This window comes from Colossoma macropomum, unplaced genomic scaffold (assembly GCF_904425465.1).
Source record: "Colossoma macropomum unplaced genomic scaffold, Colossoma_macropomum, whole genome shotgun sequence".
Classification (NCBI taxonomy): Eukaryota; Metazoa; Chordata; class Actinopteri; order Characiformes; family Serrasalmidae; genus Colossoma; species Colossoma macropomum.
The window spans coordinates 11,966,550-11,989,456 of record NW_023494797.1 but is presented as its reverse complement, the minus strand read 5'-3'; the positions used below and the strand labels follow the sequence as shown (position 1 = coordinate 11,989,456).

At 41.5% G+C, this 22,907-nt stretch overlaps 1 protein-coding gene across 9 annotated transcripts in view; it reads left to right on the top strand.

Annotated features, from left to right (window-relative positions):
* The window catches only part of mtss1lb (MTSS I-BAR domain containing 2b), a 103,884-nt gene extending 81,331 nt beyond the window's left edge, over nt 1-22,553 (top strand). Inside the window, exons 7-16 of one of the 9 annotated variants that reach the window (XM_036584300.1) lie at nt 1,182-1,190; nt 2,455-2,612; nt 3,411-3,518; nt 5,512-5,609; nt 8,495-8,627; nt 9,187-9,261; nt 11,443-11,592; nt 12,065-12,241; nt 14,271-14,436; nt 14,880-22,553. In XM_036584300.1, the coding sequence (XP_036440193.1) occupies nt 1,182-1,190; nt 2,455-2,612; nt 3,411-3,518; nt 5,512-5,609; nt 8,495-8,627; nt 9,187-9,261; nt 11,443-11,592; nt 12,065-12,241; nt 14,271-14,436; nt 14,880-15,679 (1,874 nt within the window). In that variant the 3' untranslated portion in view covers nt 15,680-22,553. Of the gene's footprint in view, nt 1-1,181; nt 1,191-2,454; nt 2,613-3,410; nt 3,519-5,511; nt 5,610-8,404; nt 8,628-9,186; nt 9,262-11,442; nt 11,593-12,064; nt 12,242-14,270; nt 14,437-14,879 lie in introns of all 9 variants that reach the window. The other 8 variants (XM_036584297.1, XM_036584296.1, XM_036584301.1 and 5 more) reach the window with 8 other exon arrangements.
* The last annotated feature ends 354 nt before the right edge of the window (nt 22,554-22,907 follow it).

Genomic DNA, 22,907 nt, shown 5'->3' with positions numbered 1-22,907 from the left:
TTTTTCAGTGTTTAGTGTGTCCACTCTTTACCTTTATTACAGCTTCTATTCTTTTCAGGAGACTTGCTTTCAGTTTTTCAAAGAGATCTGCAGGGATATTTTTCCACATCTCCAAAGTTCAGTCTTAGACGTTGGTTGCATTTTCTGTTTCTCACGTTCTAAATAATCCCAAACATTTTCAGTGATGTTGAGGTCTGGACTCTGGTGTGGTCAGATTTCTCATAGTGGAAGAATAAACAGAAACATCAGATCAACATTTGTCAGATCTGAAGCAAGAGTGGACCTTGATTTTCTTCTCTCTCACAAAAGCTTTATGAAAGCTTTAAGCTCTGTTTATCAGATGGGGCAGTTTTGATGCTCTATCAGGTTGTTAGGAGTCCCATTTTCTCTGTATATATAATATTTTTTTTTCACTTATGTTCTTTTGACTTTCTTATACAAGTCTTTGACTTGCCTTATATCTAATCTCCCCAGTAAAATCTCCTTAAAAATTAATAACTTGTATGTAATGGCTGTTTGGGCTGGAAATTAAATAAGTGAAGTATGGTTTCTAACTGTTGCACAGTGCTGTATGTTAACCCCTTAAAATCCCAGGCTAATTACATACTAAGGCTTATTATTCAGTATCTACAGGGACGTCAGTGCAAACTGACTGAGTTATTCTTAGACTATAGAAGTGTGTAATAAAACTTTGAGCCCTGGGTTAAAATAACAAGATTTCATTCTAAGTAATTTAGGACAGTTTCTATTGATATCATCATGAAACGTTCATGGACTGTAAAGGCGGCTGGCATTTTCAATAATTTGCAAGGTTTTGACATTGACTCCATGTGTAAGACTGAAGGTGCCGTTGTATTACGCCATATTAAAGTGTATGAGTACAGTGCTTACCTGTTAATGTGAGGAGCTTTATTTTGGTTGGGTTTTGGGGTTTTTTTGGTTGCTGCAGTGGTTTTGCTCTAACATTCCCAAAGCACTTTGGCCGTGAAATGAGCTGTGATGGCTTCTTGATACTAACCCTAACATGGAGCTCTCCCCCCTCTTTCTCTCTCTCTCTCTTCTCATATCCTTCACCTTCTCCTGAATACCCCTGCTATCTTCCATTCTCTCTCATTCTCTCTCTCTCTCTTTCTCTATCTCTCTCTCTCTCTCCCTATATATCTCCCATTGTCCCTCTGTAGAGCTGCAGGGTGAGTATGATATTCCCCACAAAGCTGCTGCTCCTGCTGAACATCTTCTAGACTCTTAAAAAAGGTCCCAAAACAACTCTGGAACAGTGCCACAGAAGAACCACTTCTGGTTCCCTAAAGAACCTTTCAATGGGTTAGATGTGCAAGTGTGAAGAACCTTCATATACATGTTTCCTAGAACCTTTACATTATGTGGAAAACCTCTAAATGGTTCTTTATACTCATGCATCATCATCACTTAAGAAAGTGGATCTTTAAACCACCCACTTGAAGGTTCTTTAAGTTATTCTTTCACTTACAAAAGTGGGCAGGGGTGACCAGCCCTGGTCTTGGTTTTCTACCACCCTACAGAGTTTAGCTCCAACCCCAACCTCACACACCTGATCCAAGCAATGAAGGCCTTCAGGAGCATCTGAGCGTCAGAGCCAGGGGCGCCAGATCTAAATTTTTCATGGTGGTAGATCTCCAGAACCAGGATTGGACCACACTGTTCTATGGCATCGCCCCAAAGAACCCTTCTGGCACCTTCATTTTTAGAACCTACGGTCTCTCTCTGCATGTCTCTCTTTCTTGCTTCTAACACTAATATTGCGACACTCAGAGTTAACCCTAACAGAGATGCTGTTATGCTGCATGGAATCAGACTCTAGCGGCTGTCTTTGCCCCCTCTTCCCACAATGCCCCGGGCCTCGCTTTTATTTTTGCATGATTAGCTGATGATCTCTCAGCATGCTAGCTGTTTGTGAAGATGCTCTTTTTCCGGATAACCAACTTTGCGTCCTCAGTCAGGGTTACGAACATCTCTAACAGTTGATGTCTTGCATGACTTAACATTGTTCACGTCCTGGGGGTGTTCGTTTTGTTTACTGAGAGTAGAAAGCGTCGGGGGGCTGTGTAGTCCATCTGTTTGTCCTCCATCGGCTGTGTAGATGCTAGTCGGAGTCAACTAGCAAAGTCTGTTCTGTGTTCATTGTGCATTTTGAGTAGCAAAAGTGACAATGTACTGTCCATCCTAATGTCAGCTCTCTTTTCTTTCTTCCCTTCTCCACTCTCTCTGATATTCCTGCCCTGTTTTACTGTTTATTTTACCCTTTTACCTGCTCTGTGGCATGTTTTCCTCTCTTCTCCTCCATGCTTTTCTAAATCGTCTCATGCCGTCACTTCAACCTGTTTCCTGGTCCTTGTCCTTCTGCCCCCCTTTTTTTGTTTACTATCTCTCCTCCTCCTGTCCCTCTTGTGCCCTGCACTCTGTTGCCCCCTGTAGGCCGAGGGGACCTGCAGCCTCAGTTGGACAGTGCCATGCAGGATGTGAATGATATGTACCTGCTGATGGAGGAGACAGAGAAGCAGGCAGTGCGGCGCGCCCTGGTGGAGGAGAGAGGGCGCTTCTGCACCTTCATCAGCTTTTTGCAGCCTGTAGTGGTGAGAACCCTGCACAATGCTTATTATAGTGCTCATATTTCATGCTGAGTATTCACATTTTATATTGGTGTTCATTAAATTAAAAGAGGAATTCCACTGGTTTTTTCAAAATGTATGCATAATTATATGATTAAGAAGTAAATCCTTGAGAAACACAGTCATTCAGAATGCATTGCACTGATGTGAAATGGTGCATTGTGCATGACATATTGTTGTTAACATCCTTGGGATGTTCATTTTGTTTTATGGTGTGTTCCTTTTGTTTATTGTCTTAGATTTATTTACAGTGGTGGTGATAGGAACCAGAGGCTTTGATGTGTACATTACAAGTACAACCATTTCATTTTCTATCATTGTTGATCATGGTGAAAACCTTGGACATGATTTTGCTGTACAACACCATGTACCTCTTCACCATGAATGGATTAAAAATATATATTTTAGGCCAAACAAATCATAAAAAATATCCCAGGCATTAAACAATGTGTTTGTAACCATATGATGGCTTTCTGTGAAGTAGCTTTTAGAAGCATTAAGGAGTTCAGACGTTTGGTTCCTATGACCACCATTGTTAACAATTCTGAGGTGGTACGTTTCTCTAGAGTGGCACATTCCCCTTTATTACTATTCATGTCACATATTGTTCTGTATCATTTTTTGTTATTTGAATGAAGAGGCAGTGAATTAGAAAGCCTGCACCATTAAATGAACATATTCTTTTTTTAGATACAAATGGTACATTTCAGTTATAGTCAGAAATATAGTAACCTTTGTATCTGTGATTATTCCTCCTGCCAGAATGGAGAAATTGCCATGCTGGGAGAGATCACACATCTCCAGGCCATTATTGATGACCTCACTGTGCTGACCACTGATCCCCACAAACTGCCCCCAGCCAGCGAGCAGGTACACTCCTACAGGTCTCGAGTTCAACCCAGCAAAACATTGAATGTAAAGGATTAGCACTACTGCTGAAGACTGTACTTTCTTTCAGTAATAATATGGGCAGGACGGTAACCTAATCAGACATTTGGGGCTATTTTTTGGACTAAATTACACAGATTTCTCCATTATTATCTTAATTAAAAGGGTGAGTTAAGGTAATTTGCTTTCATGTTGTCCCAAATGACCCAAACTCATCCTAGAAGGATGTAGCAGGGGTGGAGAGTGAGGGCTGGACTCCAGCACAGTTGAGTGTTTTCCCTGCTTTACCACTCCAACTAAACTTGGCAATAAACTGATGAGTTGATCATGTGTTTGAGCAGGAATATGGTCAAATCCTGCGGAAGTCTGGCCTTCCAAGACCAGTGTTGGGGTAGTTGCTCAAAAAATGTAAATACTCCAACACAGATCCTGGAGAGCCAGGTCTGCAGAAATTGACCATATTCCTGAAGAACAATGACCATCACTGAACAAATATATGTATCTATAAAACAGGAGACTTTAGAGCAAAATAGGAGATTTTTGAGCATTTCTGTTGGTCCATTTGTCATAAAAATCACAGAGACAATGGCCATATTCAAATGATGTAGAAAAATAAAAATCAAAAATAGACCATTTTTTTGTTGATTTTTTAAATTTATTTTTATTTTTAAAGTTCCTCCTTCACTCTTCTGACTTTTATAAAGCAGACCTTTATTTGAGCTGAGCTCCATCTTATCTGTAAATGTTGCGCTCTTATAACAGACGTTTTCTCCTATAGCACACCCAGCAGTGCACTGCGAGTTGTTTAAGTGTGCTATAAGAAGTTGTGTAGACCAAAATGTGCACATTTCAGATACAGTTTGTCAGTTGTGTTAGTGTTTGTGTAATGGTGTAATGTGTAAAGGTAGTGGTGAAGCTCCTCCAGATAGATGATCTTCTACAATAACATCCTGTAAAGCTGAGCAGTAATATTCTTTTTGCCTGTTTTAGGAACCATATAACTGCACAATTAGCTTTTAGTCAAATTATCAAATTATAAATAAACCTCGCTGAATGAATTAGCCTTTATTATTTTTTTCCTTATTTTCTGCTTTTTCCATTGTTTTTCTAGCACTTTCTGAAACAATCTCTACCAGTTTCATAATCGCTACATGCCCACTTCATTAAATAAAAACTTAAATTAAAAAAAGATTACAAATTACTAATTACTTACTCTCAAACTCAAACTGTAATGAGATTACTTTACGTAGGACTTCCTGAAAAAAAAATGAATTTCACTTATATTTTTCATTACTTTAAGGTACTTTCTAAAACCCATACAAATATGTGCCACCTGAAAAGTACAAAGGAACTTTTTGGTCATTTATTTAGTAATAAATAGCCAGGCACGATAAACATCATTTGAAAAGCATGTCATTATCACTGCCTTTGAACACCACACAGCCAGATATGCTTGATTAAAGTTTTAAACAGTTGCTTATGTCATGCTTACAGGACTGATCCTGATCAAGGTGGGCTTGTTTAGAACTAAAAACAAAATTTTCTCAATTTTACCTCAAGATCTTATTCACATAGCCAGGACATGTTTGGTGTCCGAGGTTTGCTTCTTTATTTTTACACAGGGAGCTACAAGGCTAATGTAGCTAATAGGTAATGGAAGCTCACCAACTCACCAATTAACATCATACAAACTGCTTAAATCATGACACTAAACTGCATCAAGTTCTTAAGTCACCTCAAATAATTGTGTTGATTGGTGGTGTATAAGCTTCCACTACCTGTTAGTCTCTACGTCCAGTGCAAAACTAAAGAAGCAAACTTTGTACACCAAACATGTTGGCTGATCAGCGAAATTTGTAAAAATAAAATTATGTACTTATGATTTTTCACAGAATTACTGCTTTAATTGTCTTCCTGAAAAATGATCATTGTCAGTGCTTATGTCTCTCCCTCTCTGTTTGTCTCACTCTCTCAGGTAATAAAGGACCTGAAGGGGTCAGACTACAGCTGGTCCTACCAGACCCCTCCTTCCTCCCCCAGCAGCTCCGGCTCTAGGAAAAGCAGCATGTGCAGGTGAGAGACAGAGATAGATAGAGAAGGAGGGATGGAGGAGGAGTTGGAGATCGTTCTCTCTCTAACTATTTTCAGTGTTGCTGCAGTATATTTATACTTTTAATGTGTTTTATGAATAGTGCTTCAGTTGTGCCTCAGTATGTGTATGAGTGTGTGTGTGTGAGAGGGGATTTCTGCTAAAGTGGCGCTTGCATGTCTGCCTACCTGCTGCTCCGGCCCACACACTGCGACCTCTCTGTCTTTGTATTTCTAAAGAGTGCTCACGTGTCAGTGTGTGATCCTGTGCCTGTCTTTGTGCCCATAACAAACCCAAAGTGCATTAATGACCCAGCATGAGTGGTGCTCTCTGGCCATATCAAACCATAATTATGTGTGAGGGCCTGCTGCTGAACCGTGGGCTATCCAAATGAAATGTAATAATATGTTATCGGGCATGTAATCTGCTACGGGTTACGCCTGTCGATTTTGAGACAAATTATTCTGCCTTTATGCCATTTGACAAATGCTTCAGTAAATGCAGTTCAGAGACCTGTTGTAAGTCCGATGCTGTCTGTGATCCCCTGAGGTCTGATTTGCAATTAAGCCACTGAAAAAGGATACCTGAAAACAAGAGATTTTAAAGGGCCCATATCATGGAAAACCAATATAAGAGGTTGATGTACTTCGTAAACATTGTGCCCTTCACACATCACACAGTCCACACAGTCCATTTATGGAATAATAAGCTGCCAAAACATCATTTTGAATTCATCATGGTTGTGGTGTCACAATCCCATTCCTGGTTCCTGGTTGTTTAGCAAATGTGTCAGTGCAGCCTTCCAAAGGATCCACACATCCAAAAAAGCAGACATTCCTGATAATTTCAGTTCAAACTTAAGGTAACAGCTTGGGGAAATATAAAATTTACACAATTTTCCACTTATCCCAGGTGTAATCAATCAGCCTAGACATGTTTAGAGTTCAGATTTTGCTTCTTTATTTTAGCACTGGAGCTATGAGGCTAATTTTGCTAACAAACACTAGTCAATAGTCACCGAAACCTTTTCCACAAATACATCCCTGAAATTTTACTTAACCCACCCAAACCATATCCAGGTCTACTTTAAGGTCGCACAGTCTTGTCCATGTGGTTTAGAACACAGTATGTTTTACAGTGGTCTGTAAACATGAACAAAACTTCACAGTGTAGCTAAATGACAACAGGTGGTTAATAGCTTTATAGCTTACAGTAAGTGAGTAAGATACCTGTAAATGCTTGCGATTTCTGTTGTTTCTGTTTTGAAATGTATGTCTTCAGTTTGAAAATTCAAGATGAACCATTATTTACAAATAGAAACAACAGAAATCAGTCTGTCCATATGCTTGTGTCAAGTGTGTGCACGGGAAGAGGAGTCAGAATTCGGCACAACACACTTTGCATTTATATATGCGGTGAAGTTTTGTTTATTTTTATTTTCATACTGTGTCCTAAACCACATCAACACGTCTGTGCCACCTTAATGAAGACCTGGTGCAGAGAAGTTTTGGGGATGTATTTATGGAAAAGATTTGGGTAACTATTGACGTCTGTTGTTATAGCAACGCTAGCCTCTCAGCTCCAGCACCAAGCTAAAGAAGCAGAATTGGGCACCAAACATGTTTTGGCTGATCGACTACATTTGAGGAAAGTGGAAAATTGTGAAGATTTGTTTTCTTCACCAGACTATTCCTTTTTTACAGTTTTTCAGTTTGCTCATATTCCAGCCTGGACGGAGATACAGTACAGGGCAGCAAATCAGAACTGAGTTATTTATATATATCTTATATAAATATTCTTAAAGGTACAATAACAAAAACAGCCTATTTCATTCTAAGAAATAAGGACAGGCTGAAAATGGTTTTGTACAAGACAAACGCTACTGTATAATGCATACAACCGCTCAAACATTACAAGCAGGCCTCAGAGAACAACAATAAAATATAAGAAAAATATGGGCCCTTAAAATCTCTCTGTTCTGCAGAACTCCCCAAGCATTATGTTTCAGCTGCAGCTGATAGATACCAAGGTCAAATTAAAAATGAATGTCTGAGACAGATTCGTCTGGATTGTTGATAAGCCCATTTATAAAGCACTTAAAGCTCTCCATCCAGCTGTGCTCTGTGGATCTGCTGTGCTGTGTGTATGTGTGTGGTGTTTGTGTGTGTTAGCAGCCTTGCATGGAGGCAGGGGAAGTGTCCATTTGTGGATTTCTCACTGTGGACACAACCCATGCTCTCCATGCCAGGCCCCCTGTCCTGTACAGTGTCAGCCCATGCCTGGATGTTACTCGTTCTCACACTCTCTCCAACCTGTGTCTTCCCCTGCTCTGACCCCCTCACCTCCCCAAACACATCGTCCTTTCTTAATTTGTGTCAATCTGTTGAAATCTGGCCTTTTCTTCTTATGGCCTTCCATCCCACCCCTTGTTATCTTCATTGTAAATGATCTGAACCATCTTTCTCATCACCTACCATATTCCTCTCTGTTACATTCCCACTGCTTCACATTCATTCTTACATTTATTCCCTTTCTCCTCATGTATGTGATTGATCTCCCTGGTCCTTTTATTTTCTCAACCTTATAAAACCCCCCATTCCATCCATTCCATCTGAATGACTTTGCGGATCATATGTCTTTGCTCAAACCCCTCCACACCCCTCCTTCTCTCTTCATGTCCATCATTCATGCTTTTGAACCCCTTGCCTCCACCCTTTCAAACCCCCCCCCCACCTTTCCCTCCACACCCTTCATGTCCTCCTCGTCGTCTGCGGCCCAGCAGCAGTGTGAACAGCGCCCACAGTAGCGCCTCTCGCTCCTCGGGAGGCTCTCAGACTCACTCACCCAGTTCATCCTGTCGCTACCGCAGCCTGGCCCAGCCGCCACCGGGGGGCGCTCACCGCCTCAGCAGCGTCTCCTCCCACGACTCCGGCTTCATCTCTCAGGATGCCAATGTCTACTCCAAGCCCCCCTCGCCCATGCCATCGGACATCACCAGCCAGGTAGCACCGCCTCAGCTAGCTTGAGCTTCAGTTAGCAACAGCTGTTGAAGTTGGTGATTCAAAACTAAGTTTTGAGCTATTTCAAAATAAAAAATATTCAAATGTAAAAATAAAAAAACAACATTTTTTACTGTCTATATTTCACCACTGTGTAAATAATTTGTTGCATTTGCCTATTCGGCGTATTTTTAAGTAATTATTAATAATCAAATTAAATTGTGGTGAAATTTGAGATTTTGTTATGCACTAATCACTTCCTAAATAAAAATGTTCTTTTCCTAAAATGCACATCATTGAAAAGAGATTTCATTCCAAGCTATTTTGGAGCATTTCTATTAGACTATTTATTGTGAAATTCTTACACAAAAAAAGTAAAAATAAAAATAAAAAAGACATTTTCTGGACATTGACAAAATACTAACAACAAATTTCAATGTTTCATTTTTATTATAGACAAATTTGCATGTGTAGCATTTTGAGTGTTAGTACTGAGGTTGAGGTACTGAGACAGATATGTTTGCCCATTAAAATCCTTTTACTCTCTTTCTTTGTTCTGTAGAAGTCGTCGAGTTCAGCATCCTCAGAGGCCTCCGAAACCTGTCAGTCAGTGAGTGAATGCAGCTCTCCTACAACAGTAAGTACACACACTTTCACTCCCACAGTGGCTTTTAAGCATATTTTGTTACTCCCTTTTACCACAGCATGCTTATTCAATACATATCGGTGTACCAGATCTGCTTCTGTACATCCATGACATTATATATAGTTATTATGGCTCAGTGTTTGTCTTTTACTGTTTATATAAAAATGTGCTAATCCCATTTGTTTTAACCACTGTTAACACAACATTCATATTAGGGTTGCAACTAATGATTATTCCTAAAATTGATAATTCTGTCATCTAATGGAAAAATAATGCCTTTCACACTTCTTCTCTCGCTTTGCCTCATCTCAGCTCCACCAGAATTCAATGGCTGTGCTTAAAATAGCATACTGTGTACTGTGTACTGTCTACTGTGCCAGTATATATTGCATACACAGTTCCTTGTGTCATTATGTAGTATAGTATCCTGTATGCCACAATTACCATCATGTTGCTTGTACCGTACTATACGGCAGGGAGCATGACTAGACCATACCAACATCAGGGGCTGAGCCATCCAGACCAATGCCAAGACCCGCCTCATTTTCTTAGCCCCCCGGTCACTGCTAAGCAACCATTGCAAGCTGATTTTTCACATTGAATGCAGTATATCACCAGCATAGCTCTGGCTGCATGATGGAATATTGGGCCAGAGTAAAACATCATCCAGGTACCTTTGGTGTATTGGAGAAACTTATGCTGGTCACATACTGTATAGTACTACTCCTCGGGCACAGTTAGTGTGCAAGCAGGATAGCAGGCTATTTTGAACACAGCCAAAGTTTTGTCTGAAGGAATTTCTTCTTTTATAGTGACATGATGCAATAGAAGCCATATCGCCCCCAAAAGTTCCTGTAGTATATTGCAGTCTGCCAGAATGATCACTTCTGTCATATGAACATTATAGAGCAGGGGTTACCAATCTTATACACAAACCTGTGGCTGCAGGTTTTCATTCCAGCTCAGCAGGATTTCCCTCATATAGCTAATAAGTTGTTTGAACAACTGATTAAACAAGTGGAATCAAGTCTCTTCTACTTGATTAGAACAAAAACCTGCAGCCACACTGGCCCTTATTGAAGAGATTGGTGACCCCTGTTATACAGCATCATAGAGGTCTTTTGTTTTTAAAGTAGCACTTTAGATCTTTTTTGTTAAAATAAAAGAAACAGAAGTTACTGAGTCAGGAGAAACACACACACACACACACATTACCTAAGCCGCTTATCCTTCTGAGTCGTGGGGGGAGCTGGAGCCTATCTCAGCGGTCATTGGGCGGAGGCAGGAAACACCCTGGACACGCCAGCACGTATACAAGTCAAGTCAAGTCAAAGTTTATTTATATAGCGCTTTTTACAACAGGTGTTGTCACAAAGCAGCTTTATAGAAAAATCTGGGTTCAAGCCCCCACAATCAAGCCAATGGTGACACATTGCCAGAAGAATTAAAAATAGCTAATATGGTGTCCGTGCGCTGCTGCAAGTCACTCTGTAAAGCCTGAAATGATATTTTTAAAGGTTTTGGGTCAGATCTCCCAGGAATTTTTGGACATTATATTTTTTATGTATTAAAGTCACACATACAGGCTCAAAAAGAAGATCCGGTGAATTTTTAGGTCTCAAATTTGAAATCAGCATTATACTGATGAAGGTATGATGACAATAGTAGCTCATTCACTTACATGCTCAGAAAAAAAACGTCCTTCACCAAGAGTCCAAAGCACAACATTAGAAATTTTTCTTCATGTGCAGTTACACATTTCCACCAGAGAGGTCTCCAAAATCCCCCAAACTTACATTGTGTGGCTTTAAGTAAACGCTGCATCTTTCTATTGGCATTTTCCAAAACTGACATCATTGCTGATTAATCAGCTGCCAACTTTTTGTTGCAGTCCTAATATGTGTATAGGAAATTCATAAATCCACTCCACTGGCGTATTGATATGACAGCTGAATGTATGTACTTCACTGTTGTGTACTGTTCTTATGGGTTATGGCACAGAATGGCATGAGTGGATGCTCTCTCTGCTCTCAGCACAGCACATTTCTCTCCACTCATCTGCCCTGTGCTCTCTTATGACCATCATAAGGCAGCCCCTCCGGTCCCGGGTCACGAGAGGGCGGGGCTGTGTGGCTACTCTGACCATCTCGATCTTGTCTCTCCGTTCCGCAGTTTGGCTCGTCCTTCGCTACCTTCCGCCCTGCTCTCTCTCACACTGGCTCCATCAGGCCTTTCTCTGTCATACTTCCTGCGTCCCCACCCTATAACCGCTCCCCTGGATCCAACACTTCCTCTCCCACATCCAAGGTTCCTTGCTGGAAGGTTTGTTTCCATGGGCACTTTTTCTTTGCAGTGATTTATTTTATTTTATTATTTATTTATATATTTTTTGCTTTGTCTGTATCTATGTGTGCATTAATTTTTGCTTGTCCTTAATAATGCATATTTACAATTGTCCTGCTTTAATTTCATTTCCTGCTTAACTTCATTCATTACCTCATTTTGCTCCTTAACATCAACCTTTTCTGTTTGCTGGATACCGGTTTCAAATCTCTGCCTTAGAGATTTGTTAAACTGAGCAGGCCAAGGATGGTACCTGTTAGTCCTTTTTGAGTTCCCTCAACTCAGAATGACACATAACACTGTATTGGCCAGCACCAAAAACACACACCTACGATATTTGCAAGAAAGGACGCTCAAACTGCTGGATAGTGGGCGGGTCTTCCCTCTCATCCGAGAGAGAACAGATTCTGTTTATTATATAGACTTGCAATAACCATGCCCATTTCTTCAGGACTGGTCCAAGGCAGGTCCACATGAGCAGCCACTGGTCAACACGCTGCAGAGGAGGAAGGAGCCCTTGGATAGGCTAAGGGAGTCAGAGGCATCGCCTCAATCACAGGGCTATGCTGGGGTCCATCCTGAAGACCCTCAGAGGCCAAGGATGACCCCTGCTACCATAGCAGCTAAGGTAATGTTTAGAATGGAGAGCAAAACATCTTCTATTTTTCTTCTAATTATATTATTATAAATAAGCCACTCGAGGTCTTTGAGATGCAGTAATTTTACCACAGTTAAGGAGATTTTAGCCACTCTGCTTACAACGGCATTTAAGCATGGGAAATAACCCAAAACACACAAAAGTTAAATGAATTGTTTAATATATTATAAATAATAAGCACAATAAGCAATTCTTCCACTAAGAAATATAGTTCATTAACAATAGCCTAAGGCTGCCAAACAACATAATGATCACAGATTATATCATTAACAACACATTATTTTTAATAGCTTGGCACATTAATACAGAATTCAGTTGAACAGGGTTCCAGTTTCCCGAAAGTATTAGTAGTTAGTGTTAAGACCATCATAACTGGTAGAGAAAGTGTTCAGTGTGACGCACAACCTAGCATTCATGTATCATCTCTGTGCTCAGATGTTTTCAGGAAACAAAGGACAAAAGTGTTGAGACACCTACACATTACACCTTTAGGAGCTTTTATGATATCCCATTCTAAATCCATAGGCATTAATATGGAGTTGCCCCCCCCTTTGCAGTTATAACAGCTTCCGCTCTTCTGGGAAGCTTTCTTCAAGATTTTGGAGAATGTCTGTGGGAATTTCTGCCCATTCATCCAGAAGAGCATTTGTGAAGTCAGACACAGATGTTGGACGAGATGGTCTGGCTCACAGTCTCCATTCTAATTCTAATGTTTGATGGGGTTGAGGTCAGGGCTGTGTGTGGGCCAGTCAAGTTCTTCCTCACCAAACTCACCCAGCCATGCCTTTATGGACCATGCTGTGTGCACTGGGACACAGTCATGCTGGAACAGAAAAAGGTCTTCCCCAAACTGTTCCCACAAAGCTGGAAGCATACAGTTGTCCAGAATGTCTTGGTTTGCTGAAGCATTAAGATTTCCCTTTATTGGAACTAAGGGTCCTAGGCTAACCCCTGAAAACCAACCCCACAGCATCATCCCTCCTCCACCAAACAGTTGGCACAATGCAGTCAGGTAGGTAGTGTTTGGTAGTCTTCACCAAATCCAGACTCGTCCATCAGACTCCCAGATAGAGAAGCGTGATTCGTCACTCCACAGAATACGTTTCCACTGCTCCAGAGTCCAGTGGTGGCGTGCTTTACACTACTCTATTTGACGCTTGGCATTGTTCTTGGTGATGTAAGGTGCTAGGTGCCTGATTTTATACACCTGTGGCAATGGGACTAAGTAAAACATCTGAATTCAGTGATTAATAGGTGTGTCCCAATACTTTTGTCCATATAGTGTATTTACAGCAAACTTCAAAATTCATGTTTTGTTGATTTGAAGTGAAAATAAGTCAACACATTCTGTACAGAGAGCGCATTTTTTCTGCACATTTCAGTGCACAATTTCTGTTTATTTGCTGAGTTTAACATATTGGAAAAAATAAAACATAACATATAAAGTGTGATAATGTTTGCACAGGCCATATTGTTTTTTTTTTTCCAGTGTGTTGAATTCAGCAAATAGTTATTGCAAAAATGTGCAGAAGTGTTTTCTCTGTAGAGGATGTGTTGACTTGTTTTCGCTTCAACAAACAAATCAACAAAACATGTAATGTTACCAGGGGTGCCCAAACCTTTGCATGATGTAACCATTTGTAAGAAAAAGAGGTGTGAAATGAATACCAGCTGACATTTAACACACATTTAGCAAAATGCATTTTTATTTCTCTGGTAAAGATGGTATTAATCATAACATGACATTCATATTTCATGGATGTGAAACCCACTCCCAACGAACTATTTCATAAAAAAGAGAAAACGTATGATAGTGGTTTCTAATGCATTTTGTGATGAAAATATCTGCAATACTGTTTAACAGCTCTGAAGAATCTTTTGACTGGAGCTGCACTTTTAAGTCATGGCCTACACAGAAGAAATCGAAGTGGAACAGCCTGTTTAGCTTTTGTGTAGCCATTTCTGGGTGTTTGTTTGAGTGGAGATGTGTGTGTCACAGCACGGTGAGGAAGTGTCTCCGGCGGCCAGTGACCTGGCCATGGTGCTGACGCGGGGCCTCAGTATGGAGCAGCAGAAGAGCAGCAGAGACTCGCTCCAGTACTCCAGTGGATACAGCACTCAGACAACCACACCATCGTGCTCTGAGGACACTATCCCCTCCCAGGGTAACACACACATACACACACCTCTTTCAGACTAATGATAGACAGTGATCTTCAGCAGATATTTTTATATTGATTTCTAAGAAGTTAAAGAAACGGTTTGGCTTAAAATGAAATTTATGCAACTTTATACTTACTCTAAGATGTGGTAAATCAGCCAAGACACATTTGGTGTCTGAATTTGCTTCTGCAGTTTAGCGCTAGAGCTGCGAGGCAAACATTAATGAAGCTAGAAGTCATTAGTCGCCTAAATACATTCCCAAAACTTCTCACAACTGCATCCAGGTCTTCATTAATGTCACACTTAAACTTGTGGTTTAGGACACAGTATGTCTTAAATTAGTTCATTTTTATAGATAACAGTGTATAATATAATGTGCAAAACACATTTACATTGTTATTTTTCCAGTTATTCATTTCTCTCTATCTTCCTTTCACCACCTCAGGCTCTGACTACGACTGCTACTCTGTAAATGGAGATGCTGAAGCTGATGGTCAAACCGATTTTGACAAATCCTCCACCATCCCTCGCCACAGCAACATCGCTCAGAACTACCGGCGCATGATCCAGACCAAGCGTCCTGCCAGCACGGCTGGCCTACCCAGCGGAGCGGGTGCTCAGGGCGGCCCGCCGGGTGCTAGCGGCGGAGGGGGTGGGGGCGGTGGAGGACCGGGCACCCCAGGTACTGCTACCATCCGCCGGACGCCCTCCACCAAACCCGGCGTGAGACGCACCCTGTCTAATGCGGGCCCCATCCCAATACGCCCACCAATAGTGCCGGTTAAGACCCCCACTGTGCCCGACTCGCCTGGCGGTGCTTACCCGGGGCCTCCTGCTCGTGTGGGGAGCGAGGAGTGTGTGTTCTACGTGCCGGACGACGCCTCTCCCAGTGCTCTGGAGTACGTGAAAGCATCGCCCAAGCGTCTAAGCCTGCCTAACACTGCCTGGGGCGCAGGGGCAGTGGAGATGAGCGTTTATGGCCAGCCTGGAGAAGAGGACCAGCTGCTGGCCGCCAACCGCCACAGCCTGGTGGAAAAAATCGGCGAGCTGGTGGCCAGCGCCCACGCCCTGGGCGAAGGTCAGTTCCCCTTCCCTTCCCTCCCTGACAGGCCTCCTCCTGGACCGGAGGCCCAGGCTGACCCGCAGGAGCCCCAGGAGGGCGAGGACATGCTGGTGTCCATCCGTCGTGGCGTACGGCTGCGCAAGACCGTCTCCAACGACCGCTCGGCGCCTCGCATTTTGTGATGGCTCCTTGAGGCAAATTGAGGGGAAAAAAACACTACACATTGTGGACTCTTGTAGAGAACGACCTATGAAAAAGAGGATTAAAAAAAAAAGCTAAATGTTTAAAGAAGTCGTTAGAATTAAATACGTGATGAAATGATAAATAACGATAACAAAAAAAAATAAGTAAAAATGCTAAATAACAACAGGCTCAGGCCACTATAACTCTTTAGCGTGTCTGGACGCATGTTTGTCTTATTAACACCACCCAATCACGGCGGGATTGTAGTCAGACTGTAGCGAGACGCTGGGCGGCTGAAAGAAGGAGGGACAGGGACCTTAAGGGGGTCTGAAAATAAAGGCCCGGTGTTGTAGGGGACTGAGTTTTCCTGTACAACATCTACCCTCTAAATGTGGACCCCAGGAGTCAGTGCTGGAAAAGCTCATGTAGGGTGAGGAGGTGCTGTACGCCCCACCCCCACCTCCAGCTCGCTGACATTACACTGCCGTCTGAACGTGAGGGTGATGGAGCTGTTGTGCATTTATGACTGGTCGGTGTGGCTGTCAGTTAAGCTGGAGGTGAGCGGGGCTCTGCTGCAGGTCAGCTTGTGGTTCTGTGAGGGGGGCGGGGCTTGTCTTCTGTTCGTTGTTCTCTTTTCTTTCTAAGCAATTAATCTTAATCCCAGATTCTGATCCAGAGCGTGTGCGTGCGTCAGGTGTATGTATTTTGTAGACATAAAAAATGCCAATATAATGTGGAGCAATAAAGCTTTTCTTTCTTTTTTCGTTGGTGGAAGAAAGAAGGAATCATGAGAGTAGTTTGGCTGTAGTTTTCTTCAGTGTGGGTGCTGAGGTTATCAGCAGAAGAGCCTGAGCTTTGTCTGGTTTAGTTCTGGCCATAATACAAGGGGAGCAAAGTGAAGAGGAGGAAGAGCACTTTTTAAGATGTAGTGTTCATGTTGACCACAGGGTGTCATTGTGGCTGCACTGTGTGCAGTGAGTGTGCAGAAGAGAAGAGAAAAGGCACTTACCTTAAGGGAGGTAGAAAGTAAACAGGCTTGGAAAAAAGAGAGGAAAAGAAAGTGAAGTGTAAAAGAAGGAATGAGTTGGGGTGGTAAGTGATGGTTATTTTTTATGCTCTTGTTATTTTTAACTGTTCCAAGTTGAGTATTTACATAGAATATATATCTTTTTCATGAATTGGTGTGGGTTCGCCTCACCTTTGGACATCAAGCCTCAAACCACAGCCCCCTGACTCAGCTGTATGTGCTGGAGGTGGGTCAGTGAGCTAAGATGAAGGCACAGACCTGGTTGGGAAGAGTTTGAGAGGGACCTGGTGTGGAAAAGTAACGAAAGAAAGATGAGGATGAGGATGAGGCCGAAGAAGCAGGGAGGTAGAGAGAATGATCTCTGGCAAAGGAAAGCAAGTCCAGTTCTTTCTAACGCAAGCATTCCACTGCCTGATCTAGAACTTAGGACAACTCACGCAAGTAAGTAACCACTTTGGCATTTTATGAAGTATCGTGTGGAGACATCCCGTGAGTTCCCATTTTGAAGTGTGAGAAAAAGGATGATCATTGGTGACTCTGGACATGGAGTAGTACATAGGTGGCCAAAAACACTGTTTTAGTCCTGTAGTATCTGTCTGTGAGTGACTTTCTGTGCTCCCATGATTCATTATAACCCCTGCCGTCTCGCATAGCTCTGTCGCTCGAAAATGACCACTACATGTGCGACTAAATGGACACGTAATGATTTTTTTTCTTGATTATTTATTTTGCATAAATAGAGCACTCTGTTTTAGGAATGCCTGTAGCTAATTAAAAAAAAAACAATGTGTACCTGCTTTGCAAGAGTAAGACTGTGCCAGAATGTTTGATCCTTTGCTAGGAGTGAGCAGGAAGGGGGACCACTGCCTAGTACTACACGCCAGCCACAGTGACCCTGGCCAAGAGGTCAGCCCACAGAGACTCTTCCAGAAAGCACAGGTCATAACTTTGTATATATACTCACATATATATACATACATGTACTGTAAAAGAAGGTGGACAGTAACTGTACTAGCCTCATCACAAAAATAACAAAATGTGTCTGACACAAATATTGTCTAACAGTCCTGGAGAAAAGCAGAGGTCAAGTGGCACGGGGTATGACAGCAATATGGCGGAGTTTTCTAGAAAAAAAAAGAGAATATGATCATGTCTAACAATTCGATATCCAGTACTTGTATACTGTTTCTTCAATGTGCAACGTGCTAATTTACTATGGTCTCAGTTTCTTTTCATGCTTAGTCTGCTCTGATATTATAATTCACACTGACTTTCGGACGAATCAGTGAGTGAGAGAAAAGCCGAGAAATGAGGAGGCATGAATGAGAGAGAGACAGAGTGGGATAGAAGATGAAAATTACAGAGTGGTTTGCGAAATATATCCAGCTGTGAGTGAGACGTGTAGCCAATAGTGGAGATTGACTGAGTATAATGTAGAGCATCATCCCAGGAAGTGAACTCACCATTAGTTTTCCATATCAGGGCTGTGCGGTTCCATCCAGGACCACAGCTCTGCACAGTGAAGAGCTTCCCCTGCATAACTGATATCCAGGCTCCGCCCATGACTGCATTCTTCATATCTACAGTTGCAAGGCCAAACTTTGATAAAATCCCATCGAACTTAATGATATTAGATTAGAGTTTAGATTCCGGTTTCCAGTTTAAAATGCCCGCTATGGAGCTGGACTTTGCAGGTTAAAAGCAACAACACGTGCCATTATGATAACACTGGCCATTTGTAATTAATAACACGTTCTGAATTTACATATTTTGATTTGTGAGCTACAGTTTTTCATTAACTTGAATCACCTTTTTGCACTCTATAAGGATAGATCACATGTTTTTGTCATGTAATAAAGCTAACATTAGCATACTGGCAAATCTAAAACTACAACATAGTGCAGATCAGTAGATTAGCATTTTAAACTGGGAACCCAACATTATGTAGCACCTCTATACAAAGTGCGCTACAGTTTGGTTGAATGTGGTTCCGTAAAGCTTGTCCAAACTTGCAACAGTTGCAAGGAACGAATGCATTTGTGGGCAGAGCATGAGGCCAAGTCTTGATGTCTTACAGTGAGACGATTTAAAAACCATATGCTGGAAACTAAAAGGAAAAAGAGGAACTATTTTTCCATCCACTTTGAGCCAATTTCATGAAATCATTTTAAAGTTTATGAAAAAATGAAATCATGCAGTAGAGGTGTGCGACTAAAGTGAGGTAAGAAAACAAGTGCTATGATGTGCATATAATGTGCATTAAATATAAACAAAACACCACAAGCAAACAAACAAAAAGGTCGCACAAGTATTTTAGCACTTCAGAACTAGCCAGCTAGCATAAAGACCCAGATTTAAAACAAAATCCTATTGAGAATTGTTTAATACCTGGTTGATGGTCATTCTTAGATGAAAATGTTACAAACTGGACATAATGGTGCCTATGTAATAAAATTAGACATGCTCTGGTACAATACTGTGACTAAACCGCTCTACTGGGTGACTGCAGCGTGGGGAATACCAGCACCATAGCAAAGCAAAACATGGTGCATTAAGCTTATGTGCATTTACTGACGGATACCATTTCAGAGAGCAGCATAACACAGTATCATCATGCTTGTATGGAACTGTGCATTGAATCAGACCCAGTATATGCCACAAATTGGATGGAAACCTGGTTATTGTCACTCTTCGGGCATTGAACGTACACAGGCACAGGTGAGGAGGAGACACGCTGTCTGTCTCTCTTTCCTCTCTGACATACCTTTGCCATTGTTTGTATCATTCACCATTTCACTCATATCCATGATATCGCGTGGTTGTTAAAATTCTTACTTTTTGCATTATTCATGTTCTGCCTTATTACAAGCCAACAGTCGAATGCCAAATTTCGTACCAGAAGTGTGACTTCGCTCAGATGCTGTTTCCTCGAAAAACTGCACCGCGACTGTCTCTGTAAGGCCGGCGTGACACTGTTTCCCTAAGAGAGGCTAATGTAGCTAATGAAATGACTCTCATTAATATTAATGTTTACATGCTGCTGAATTTGTGCTCGCCTCCTTTTCCATGTGCTCCTACTGGGCTAGCTGAAGTTAGCTTCAGCACCGCCTGAGCAGAGGGAGCTGTGTGATGGAGTGCATGTTTGCTCTCTCCCCTGCTGGTCAGAAGGTGCCCTAAAGCATTCTTTACAGTGAAGAGAGTGCAGCCATTTACTTTGACTCTATTACATTTTAGACATCAGACACAACATTTTCAAAGCTAGCTCCATAAGCAGTATAGTGGTTTTCAATGCCTTGGATATGAACTACGCAGCCAACCTGTACATAAAATAGGCCACAGTCTGTAAAAAACAGATCATAAGCAGTTTATCTTGCAAAGTTAGGCAGTTCATTTTTCACATTTTTCCATAGCTATTAGGGATGAGTCAGAGTTTTCAGATATTTGAATAGTCATGAAAATCATGACATGCTATGCTCCACCATAAGGCAGTGCATGTTACGTTTTGGTCAGAGTTTCTTATCTGTTTAGTCCAAAGAAATAAATGTAGAAATGTTTCTGCAGCTGGCTAAAGGCTAACACACACTGAGCAAGAAGCTGGTGCCATGTAACAAAGAGTACAGAGCACAGCTATAGTTCATAGGAAGCATCACAGAAAAGAGCAGATAAACAAGCTCATCTTACATTTGTAGAGCTGATGGAATAAAAGTTTCAACATCATTTAGGGAATTTATAACATTTGGGATCAGCTGACTAACTTAACAAACTCACTGTTTTCCTAGGCTAGTAACATTAGCTGAGCCCAGATAGCAAACTAGTCTGCTGCCTTGATAAAGTCGGCACCCTGCTGACTATATGCCACTGCTGATCCAGCCTCTGACCACCCAGATTAAGGTCTACTAGCTTGTAATCTCCTCTAACAGATTTTAAAATGTCCGTGGCCTTTTAGAAAATAAAACTAAGACAAATATTATAAAGAATTGAGAGACAAAACTAGGCCTGATATAAAATGATTTTGTTGAAAATGTTGTTGCTGACACTGTGGTAGACTGGTTACACAGCTTTACTTATGATATTGCTGTTAGAATCATTTACTAAATTAATTTACAAAGGAGAACGAAAGAAAGAGATAAAGGCAAAATAAGTAAATTGGACTGTGAGTGGAAAAAAATGGCATTTTGTGTAATACCATTTAACCACCAGTGGCCTACTATCTTTTTGCTATCTAGGCTGTGACATATGATTAGCATTTGTTTGTTATCTTAAAAATACCAGTTTGGCTACTTTCTTGGTCATCTAAATGGATTTGTGGTCTGGGTTTAATGCCAATATGTCCAGTGTGCAGTAGCCTTGTAGCCTTCAATGTCCTATACTTTCTGGGGGGTGGGGGAGGGGTGTTTTTGAATATTTTTGAAATGACTTACACATTCAAATTTGACTGAAATGCCCGTCCCTAATAGCTATATAGGCTTCCATGCTAGTTTGCTTGTGATGTCATGTTTCTGTGTTGTGTATATATAAGCCCATTGTACTCGCTTTCATCATTCTAGCATCTGGACATTAGATAGTAGCTCCAAAAATCCAACCATTTTATCATTCCACAATGCCTTTTCAGTTTGCATTTGTTCTTTTTTAATGACTAAAAGGATCTGTAAAGACTGTATGTTCATAGCCTTTAGCAGTAATTGCAAAAATAATTGCATCATCTCCAGAATGGTCCAAACTCCGGTACAGCTGCATGCATGTTCATATTAAATCGATTTTGGGCTTGCAACGATTTTTCACTGTAGAAGAGCCAAGCTGAAAATAACACCATTAGCATACAGCAGGAACCCTTCATAAGAGCTGCACTTTTGTTTATTGCTAAATGAAAATGCCTGTTTATGAAATTAGTTACATAAATCCTGCAATTTGCCACTTATTTAGTGCAAAAAGCAAAATAACAAGGCTGGCGCGGTCCTGTCTATTGTTCTTTGTGTTCTAATTTAAGCTACCAGGTAGTGGGAGTGTAGAAAGCGTACCTTCTGATAAGGGTCTCTTTACTCTAATAAAGAAACAGCTGGATACCTTAAAGTGTTCAAAATTATGTGAGCATATGCTGTAGATTTAACTCATCTGAACCCAAACTGAAGGTTGTAGTGCATCCTCAGCTTTGCCTCTTTTATCTCATTGGTCTCGCATTGTTCTTCATATTTCAAATGAGTCTAAAACGCATCGCTTGGCTGGGCCTGGTTTGTTCTGGCCCGAACACATGCAACACCCACTCAGTCTCACCCACACAAGCTCTGTTGTTCAGAGAGGCCCTGAATCTCGCCCAGCAGTGGAACCTCTGCTTCCTTTCCACACGCACACAAGCCGAGATTGATGCTCGGCAACCAGGTGCCATGGTAACTCAGCTGAATGTCTTAACGGCGTCACTCTGCGCACTCTTCTCCTGCACTTAAGTCTCTCGTTCATCCTTCGGTTTGCTCCCGAGCCCCGAAAAAGGCGGCTCGGCCTTCGCCACTGTTCTTAACCACCAGAGAAAATGTGTGCATTAATTTTTGTAAACCCCCCCCCACCCCCCCACCCCCTTCCTCCAATGGAGTCAAGTAATGCTACAGGTGCTGTCGTCTCTGTCCTCCTTCTTCTTTATCTCTCTTCTCTTTATCTCTCACTTTAATTTATTGTGTTCTCTTTTATTTCTCTCTAAGGCTACTTTGCCTCTGTTGCTGATGACGTTTTTTTTTGTTCCTTTTTTGTAATATTTATCCTCTTTATTTTGTTAACTCTAGTCACTGCTAATGTAACAAAACGCACTGTGATGATTCCAGTATTAATAAAAGTTGTACTTAAACCGTGTGTTTCTATGTGCGCGTGGCAGTGATGTACTTTCTTTTTGTGTAATTTGAAGTCTGCGTGGGAAGTGAGAACCCAGGTGTCACAACAGAGCACGGCGTGTGGAAACACAGCAGAAAGTTTTGGGAGTCAGTTACCAATTGAATTACAGCTAAATAAATGAAGCCCTTACTTCTACCTCTACAGCTGAAAACAGTCATGCTTTTAAGTGGTAGAAAAGGCTGCAAGCACCTGTCTGTCCTGGAAGAAACACTTACTCATTGTCTATGCACTACATTATATTAACCACACTTAAACTCATACATTTGACTCCCACAGTTTGGCTCTAAATTTTGCCAGCGCAGAATTAATCATCAGTGTGATAT